Source organism: Morone saxatilis, unplaced genomic scaffold, assembly GCF_004916995.1.
Source record: "Morone saxatilis isolate NCDOM2014 unplaced genomic scaffold, NCSU_SB_2.0 Contig2, whole genome shotgun sequence".
In the NCBI taxonomy this organism is placed as follows: Eukaryota; Metazoa; Chordata; class Actinopteri; family Moronidae; genus Morone; species Morone saxatilis.
Window position 1 is genome coordinate 8,549,638 of NW_023339762.1, and position 9,069 is coordinate 8,558,706.

The window sequence follows — 9,069 nt, forward strand, 5'->3', positions numbered from 1 at the left end:
TTCATCTGCTGAAAGTGGAAAGTTTCTCTGTGCTCAGTGACAATCTCACTCTACTACATATTATACATATTTTTTTTCTGCTGATTCTTTGTCAAATTCTGTATACAAGTACCTGTATTAATATTAATAAGTAGGTTGATTAGCCGTTTTATATGGAGAATGGTTTTGTCAATGCAGAAGTCATCCAATGTTCTTAGTCTTTACAACTAAGATTAGATAATAATACACACTCACTCTTTGGTCAGCATCGGGCAGGTTTTGAACAGGTACCGGCTGAGCGGTGTATCCTGGTAGATGGTCTCTGGTGATGCTGTGGTACTCTTCAGGTTCAGACAGCGTACAATGACGTAGAGGACAGTCGCCACCGCTGCCAACTTCATGCCGTCAAACATGGCAGGCAGCTCCGGGCCGAAGGTGTTCATGTCACCATCCTCAAGGGCGGCCATTGTGGAGACAGGAGAGGACCTATGCACAGCAGGTTAGGAAAGCACTCAACTCAACATGACTTATTAAGAGTCTACAGGGGGTGAGCCTTCCTAACTCCCGCCCCTTTTTGCTTTGTGCTCCAATAACTATTGAACAAGCCTCGTCACAACCTCTGTCAACTTTCTCCTTTTTTAGATGTTTTTCTAACATTGCTAATTTAAGATGTGACTATATACTGTATATGTCACTTTTATCTTTTAACCATCTTCAACATTTGGTTGGAGAAGTTAACTTTAAGATGAACACTGGTCCGACATTCACTCCGGAGCCAGTGACGTCTTATCTTACAAGTTATATTACTACACTAGACATATGTCATATGATTATTAATATAAAATAGAAGATGCAGTAAAATCAAATCAAAATCATCGTAGTCACTGATTGATTTGGAGTCACTGGGTCACATGGAAGCTATTAAAAAAAAGAAATGTGCAGATTTTTCAGTAATTTATTGATGGTCCCTAAAGAGCAACCGCTCAAGGTGAACTAATGCTGCCAACACTGAGTGACACTGAAGACTTTACTGGATCCAGAGTGAATATCCAACTTAAAACTAACTTCTCAACGGTGTTGAACATACATGAGTCTAGCACACAGCATATAGGAATGCAGAAAGTTGACAGTTTCCAAACGGGCGGGGCTTAGAAAGGATCAATTATACAGTAAAATGACTGTATATATGAAAATGATCTAATTTGTTAAGATTGACAAATGCCTAATAAACAAAAATAAACAAATATATACAGCACAGTATACAGTGACCATCATATATCAACCAGTCAGACTAGTTACCTTCTGTTGCTATTTTGCAGATTTCTACCTGACGAAATCTACACAAAAACAGTCAAAAAACTCCCATTATTTTTTTTATTTACTTCTGACTGTTAATCTGTTAAACATTTTGTTTCTTTGCACTCTTCCCTACTTTGTACTGAAACTGCTGCGCAACAATCTCCCTCAGGATAAATGATCTTATCTGAAGTTAAGTTAAATGGGCAAACAAAGGAAAAAAACACGCTCTACTCGTTGTCTTTGAGTTAAATCTCTTTAGGGCTTTAACAGCTAGGAGCAAAAGTTACAATTCTATAGGGCAAACATTGACAATTTATCATATACACACAGATTAGTTTTGGGATCTTCCTCAACATGCTGTAGTTACTCTCTTTAAGAGGGCTATTAGCCCTAGTAATGTTTCTGCAATCTGATGTTGGTGGTAGGTTTTATTTTCTCAATTATTTTCAGAATCTCAAAAATATCCAGTATTTGATGCTTCAAAAGGACTAATATAGATATTGACCATTCTCTCTAAAGCTCTACTGATTTCACAGTTGTTTTTTTTTACCCACCTTGTTGTCTGCCTCTTGAGAAAATACAGTGGTTGTGGGCCCTCCTTTTTGAACCCAAAGTCTGATGTTGTTCACTCAGTGCTGAAAAATACAGTTAAACCAACTCATAATAACTTACAGGATCCAGTGCCTCAGGGAAAACATATACAAACCAAAGACTACAGCAGGAAACATCATGTTATCATGTTCAGATAGATTGATAGATAGATAGATAGATCCCCGCGGGGAATTAGCATTTCACATGTAATTATAAGTTGAAAAGTTAAACAGATGCACTGTGGCAGTTGTTACAGGAAAAACATCTACTTTGAGTCCAGTTGACAGGCATTTATAATAAATGGACGACAAAACCGGAACGACAGAAACTACAACAAAACACTACAACAGGACAAACCGCCAGCTACCTCCCTATCTGCGTAAATGTGAGTCACAAGAAGTGTTCCTGGCCTCACTTTCTTGTACTCTTTTGTTTAGTCACTCAGGTAAAACAGTTTGTAAAGGTGGTCGAGTGAACCTGAAGGCCTCACAAAACACAGACACAACGCGGACATTACTTAAAAAAAAGTACATAATATTAGTTTAAAGAGTACACGGAGGATATTTCCGGTCTTACCATCGCGCCCTGTTGAGTCAGTGCAGGTTCTGGTCGGATCCACCCGGAGTTGAGCTCAGTCTCCGGACACCGTCTGTTTACAACACAGGAGCGGACTGACCAGTAGGGAGCTCACGGTGCATTCAGGTGCTCTTACAAAGCTGCGACGTTTGGACGAGCCAGAAATAAATACAGCTAGCAGTAAAAAATAACACATTGTAGCGTTTCCTTTACATGAATTCAGATCTTAAAGTTTCGCCACTTACACGAATAAATGATCACAGTTTATACGTGAATCCAACCCCCTTGTTTTGAGTCAAATCCCCTTATCTTCCGTCTATGTCGAACTAGTATAAACAGGATATCCAACAGCACGGAAAGGCATCATAGAAATCAGCGGTGTAGTTTACTTCCTATTTTTCTTTCTTTAGAAAAACTAACAGTTTACAGTAACAACACGTGGTGTTTTCATTGGACACATCCACGTCCGCCTCTAGACCCTGTAGTCCTACATTTTATATCGACACACAGATGTCACACAAATCATTATTTAAATATAGTATAATGTACCACAAATAGCAAATATGGGTCTATTATATAGCTGATCAAGTTCACTCAAACTTACTACAAGTTCTAACTCAAAGATCTAATGGTGTATATAAAGAAATAGTTAGAAGTTAGAGGTTAGAAATACAGATAGGATGTAGGGCTGCACAATTAATCGAAATATTTTTTTTTACAAAAGTAAAATTTGGCGAAAACAATAATTCCCACACTCACTGTGAGTTATATCGCAAGCGCAAGATCTGTCAAAATAATCGCAATATGATGTTTTTACTATAAGGTGCAGCAGTAGGATGACTTTTTCAATGGGAACATTTTTTATTGATTGTCGCATGTTTAAAACTGGGTTCGTTCTTATTGTCAAAACGTATTAATCACGGTAGTAACTGATGTCACTTCAGTTTTCAGTCATCAGTCCTCTTTTATTGAGTATTTTAACCACGGGAGGGCGCCATCCACCAATAGGACTTACAGTATGTTATGTATGTAACTTAATATTCATTCATAGTGACCTAATGATTTTAATATATTGTTTTATTGATATTTGTGTCGAATCATTGTAAAATGTATTCTATGTTTATTATAAAATAAATATATTTATTTTAATTAATATGTGTTTATGACAATTACTTTGTATTTATGAGGAAAATTTGACATTATAAGTAAATATTTTTTGCTGACCAGGAACATACAGGCCCATCATATTGTTTGATAGCAATTTACCATAAGAACTGGTGAGAATATACAATGAAACAACAGTGTAGATAATAAAGTGAACATGATAGACATGGGGGAGTGTGAGTGGTTTGAGTTGCTGTGGTGTTTTTTGTGTTTTTTGTGTTTTTTTTTAATTTTATTTTTATTTTTAATTTAGAAACTCAACACTCATTTCATGTAAAGCGACTCCACAAATTAAAAAGAAAACCTTTCAGAAAAGGAACATTTGAGGTTGCTTGATTTTTTGGGCGTCCAATCAATCCAGTATTACCTCTGAAGATACACTGCATATCTTTAGTCCCACATAAACTAGTGAGCCTACACGTCAGTTTATGTTGTTATGACTGTGAACACCAAATTAGGTTTCAGTTGAACTGTAGCTTTCTTTTTCTTCCAAAGAAATAAAGCCTCAGGAATGTACTCCCCTCCTAAATCATTTTTATTTCCTTATCCATGACGTTGTTTGTAAGTGTGAATCCTCTCTTGCGTTTCCAGATGGAAGACAGAAGTGAAAGGGGTTTGATCTTGTTTTTTGTGTGGGAGACAGAAGTGAAAATTCACAGTTACTCACCAGTTACGGATGTACTGTATAAATTCTACGACAAATTTCCCTTTGAGCAATTCCCCTGCAGGTACAGTATACCACATTTTCCCAAGGTTTAAAGATTCTGCTGCACTCTGCGTTGAGGATTAAGATCAAACAGGCCTCTGTCACGTTGACGCTCATTCTCTGGCTCAGACTTAGTAAGGGTCAGTCATGAGAAGAAGCTTTGTCTGATAAGAGAGGAACATCAGAGGAAGCTGCCAGTGTGGAGTCTCACCACATTTGACGGCTGCTTCACGTCAACCACATGATCTGTTCTTATGGTTTTGTGACAGTACGGATAAAGCAGATTTTTCTTTCTGCCTGTTGAGTTTCACAGTTTAGGGATTTTGCTGACACTCTTTTTCTTGGAAAACGAAACCAAGAGGGGTTTAACTGTCTTTGCTGAAGCACACTTCAACATGATGGAAGCATTGTCATTTTAGGGATCACAGCAGTGACTCTTTAGCTACAGGATACAAATCTCTCTTATCCCTGCATTTTGCTGTCTTTTGCACTTTTTCTAGGCTTTTGGTGGCTGTTACCTAAAGTTGGGCTACGGTACAATTTCTATGACGCTCTCAAGCCTGACTTTGGTATTATTAAATGTCTTAAGGACAGGATGAGTGTCTGTCTGCATGCTGTGAGTTAAAAGACAGACATATACTGACATGCACAGAGATATGGTTTTAATTCAAATAAGACTGCACAAACCTTAAAGGAAATACTTCCTTTTAATTATATTCTATGTTTCATTTAGTTATTTCAAAATAAATGTTTTAATGTTTTTATTGGATAGCTGACAGTAGATGTAAGACAGTAGACAGTAGATGGAAGAGAGACAGGCCCAGACTAATTCGCTGTGGGCACCCAGGGTAAAACTGAGCTGTGTCCCCTATTGACCCTCCTGTGTCTATCACGCGCCATGGATTTTGTATAGTAGTATTTATTTGTATAAATTTAATCACATTAAAAACTTAAATATTAAAATTCTTGAGACTAGATTTTCACTCAGGCCCCCAACAGAGACCTCAAGATTAGGTCATAAAGCAGGTGTTACTTTAGAGACGCCAGCATTCAGTGCATATTGTGCTGATGTGGTGAATACAGAGTTATCAATAATCCCCTTGAACAGCAGTTTATTCCTGATTCATTTGTTTCTGATTTTATGGATGAAAAAACTGATTTTATTTATGCATATTGTTTAGTTACATACAGTGAATTGATACAACAAATTTCTCTTCATCTCTCATTTTCCATAACATATGTGTGTAATCAGAAGAAGCTTGTACTGTTATGATACTGCTGCTTTCCGTTTCCCAGCAGATCCTTGGCTTGTCTTGACGAAAAATACCTCAAATAACATTCTGCATTAGGCTGCATAAAGGATAGAAGGAGGAACAAACCTTTCCCAGATATTTGAAATATATACTTTCACTTCTTTTTCATTTACATGTTCCTCATCCCATTAAGGTCACAGAGTCCTTCACTTCCCATATTATATCCACCCTCTGTTTGACTAATGAGTTGGGATGTATCACTCCTCTGGTATAGCTTTGATGTAAAAAAGTCTTCTGGGGGAAGGATTTTTTTTTTTGTGGGTCCAGCATGTGAGAGGAAGGATTTAGGTTTCACACAGCACAGTTTCAAGACCATATCATCATTTTCAACTGCATTTGGTCTAAACATGCATGAGAGCAGAGTGACAAACCAAGCATGGAGACGTGACGAGAACAGACCATCAAAGCACAGCAGCCTTTCTCTTCTGTATTTGAGCTAGTCGCCAAGCATGAGATCACTTTAAGCTGCATTTAAATCACTTTGGCTTGTTACTAGGCTACAGAAGGGTACATTTTACCCTGCCAGTCAAAGTGTGTAGAGTTCATTTGAGAAAATTGTTGCTGCTGTTGTTGAATGTGCCACATTTTCAAATTACATGGAAAGAATTGTAAAGAACAGACTCAGAAAGACACTTCCAAGGCGATTAAGCAGGTATCGTTTCCTGAAGTCGGCAATCTGTTGCTGTATTTTGTCTGCTTTTTGTCTCCTGAACTTGGAGCAGGAAGAAAAATTACTGCTAAACCGTTTCATCCATACAAGAGTCTGACACTCTTGGACATCCCTCTCAAACTCACACCCATTAAAAACAAGTCTTCATCTCACGCCCACTCCCTATGAGAGCACAAAAATCAACTCTGACCCACTGCTGGATCTCGGCTCAAGAAACGCCCACAGATGAACCTTTCTGGCTTTCCACAATCAAACATTGGCCTTAATCTGCATTTCAGAAGGGGAATTCATGCGTGGCCCAGCACCATGGGAATTTTCCCATTTCAGTGTGTGCACTATATGTGCTACTATGAGCTATAATCTAACAATTTAAGTAGCCAACATTTATTTAAAATAAAAAGCAGAAAATCCTCACATTTGAGAAGTCGTAACCATGAAATGCTTTTGCATGAAAAATGCAAATCAATGATATTAATTAATGAGCTAATTGTTTTAGCTGTAGATCTATACCAGTGGATTTAATTTATGACAAACCATCATATTTTATAATTGAATTTAAAAAAAAGTGCCATTTTCCCTGTGCAGTGGAGTATAGATATAGAGAGCAGCATGAAAATAAAATACCAAAGTAACATCAAGTCCCTCAAATGTAAGTAGCCTACAGTAGTTGAGTAACTAATTCAAGAAAGGCCTAAGTATCGCCATGGAAACACCATCAGGTCACAGGTTAAATGCTGCAATCATTTTCCTCTGAGGGGTTTTATATTAAAGATCTTAATCAGGACCTTGGATGTAACGCACAACACTAACGCTTCTTTTGTTTCCAGGGTGATTACAACCGAGGGAGGGGGCGGGGCTACAATTAAAACTCGGGCTGCGATTGGCTGAGAGCTGAGGCGCACGTGCTCGTGCTCTACGCCTGCTGCCTGTGAGTTCGGAGCCGCACAACCAGCTCGAGACACAGTTGTAGCAGCAACGTCCGAAGAGCCGCAGTCCGCCGCAGTCCGCCGTCCGTCCCTTTAACCGACCCACGAACCGACAGCAACAGCAGCCATGAAGGAGCTGAAGAGTTTGTTCCTCTTGCTGCAACTTTTCACAGCTTGTCTGGTGTTTGCGGTGAACGGTAAGTTGCCTCTTTGTTTTTGTTTACAGTTCAAACCGCCAACCGCTACCGTTTCCCCGGACCGTTGGACCGTTGGACGGTTGTTTATTGTCCGTTAGTTGGGACGTTGAAGTCTTTTTCTCCTCTCTCTTGTTTTCTGATGTCCTCAGTGGAGATGTAAGTAGTTAAAGTGCTGAGCACCTCGGGGAGTTTTCCTCTGGTCGCCAAGTGTGTTCGGTATGTGAAGGTTTAATCTCAGCCGGGCACAAGTGGCACCGTCAGCTCAGCTTTTGTTTAGCGGGACAAGTTCAAGTGATCCTTGGATAAGTTGACAGGACGTGTGGGAATGTGAGAAGCTGCAGGATCAGACGTGTTCAGAGACATTTAAAGATGAGAAGTTGGAGTCGATGTTTTTTGTAATGCAGCCAGTCTATGTCAGGAGATATTATGTGTTTATCAGTTTACAGAAATAACACCTCAGGGCATTTCTTTTGTGCAGAGTGGCCTTCTTTTAAGGAGCGTGCCGCATACAGGCTGGCTATTATACTTGTCCACTGTTAACCTCATGCTATCGGCGGCTGGCTTTGTTTGCATTTCTATGCATCAAACACATTTAGGCCGATGGACAAAGAGTAAGAAGTGTCCTGATTCTGCTGCCTTCACTTCCTGCTCTTAGGCCAGGGAGAGGGCAGCCTCATGTCACATTATGTGTTTACTTGGTGTGTTGATGTGTTTTCCAAATGTAAAAATGTCCCTGTTCCGTGTAGCGCTTTGTTGCACATTTACAAAGGGCAGAATTCAGACTTGTGTTGGTGCTGTGTGGGAGACAGATCGTGTATTTCCTGTCAGAGGGAACATTTGGACTTTTGACTTTCTTGACATTTCCTCACTCAGGAATCAATGCTCTCTATCGGGGTGTTTGAAAAGGTGCAGGCGATAGAAAACGGTGGAATAAAGCACACTGTATGTCCTATTACATAAGATACGTCTGATCACAGCAGTCCTGAGGTGGACTGAATGATTTCATTGAACCTGAAAGCAGCATTACGTTTTATTATTGGAAACCTTTGTTACCCCTATAGTGTGCACTTGTCTTCCAGTGCTTGTGTGGATGCACTACAAGCCTGTGGCGTCACCAGCGGACAACTTAACTGTGAACTAGGTAATAAAAATATTATTTGCAGCCAAGAAAAACACCCAAACAGTTCAATTCCTTGTCCTGTAATGTGATTATATAGACTGACAGACGGGCTGCTGCTTTTGTGTTGGTACATCCTTTACATGAACACTTTTTAAAACTTAAAAAACAAGGAACTTGAGAAGTAGAAGCACACATGCAACATGTTTGTTCCTCGATGCTCAGGGACAGAACGGCCGTGGAGAATAGGTGTGGTTTCACTGACCAACACTGAGTCACCAACCAGTGTTACCAGTGAACTCCCCACCCACAGTGGAGTTGGGGGGATGGGACTTGTTGATGCTGTGTGGTGCAGTGTGTTTACAGGCAGAATAAGAGCTGAGGGGAGAGGTTTTATTCTGTGTGTCACCTGATCAGGCTGTCTGCCTGTCTGTCTGTCTGCCTGTCTGTCTGTCTCTCTGTCTGTCTGTCTGTCTGTCTGTCTGTCTGTCTGTCTGTCTGTCTGTCTGTCTGTCTGTCTCTCTGTCTGTC

General features: G+C 39.7%; 2 protein-coding genes across 2 annotated transcripts in view; one reads left to right on the forward strand and one right to left on the reverse strand.

Annotated features, from left to right (window-relative positions):
* LOC118330882 (monoacylglycerol lipase ABHD2-like) overlaps window positions 1-2,808 on the reverse strand; it is a gene marked incomplete in the record, with an annotated part of 10,314 nt that extends 7,506 nt beyond the window's left edge. The window contains 4 exon segments of the mRNA XM_035665581.1: window positions 235-465; window positions 1,833-1,913; window positions 2,446-2,585; window positions 2,691-2,808. Coding sequence (XP_035521474.1) covers window positions 235-446 — 212 coding nt within the window.
* A 4,426-nt stretch (window positions 2,809-7,234) lies between these two features.
* LOC118330091 (EGF-like repeat and discoidin I-like domain-containing protein 3) overlaps window positions 7,235-9,069 on the forward strand; it is a gene marked incomplete in the record, with an annotated part of 18,419 nt that continues 16,584 nt past the window's right edge. The window contains 1 exon segment of the mRNA XM_035664499.1: window positions 7,235-7,421. Coding sequence (XP_035520392.1) covers window positions 7,352-7,421 — 70 coding nt within the window.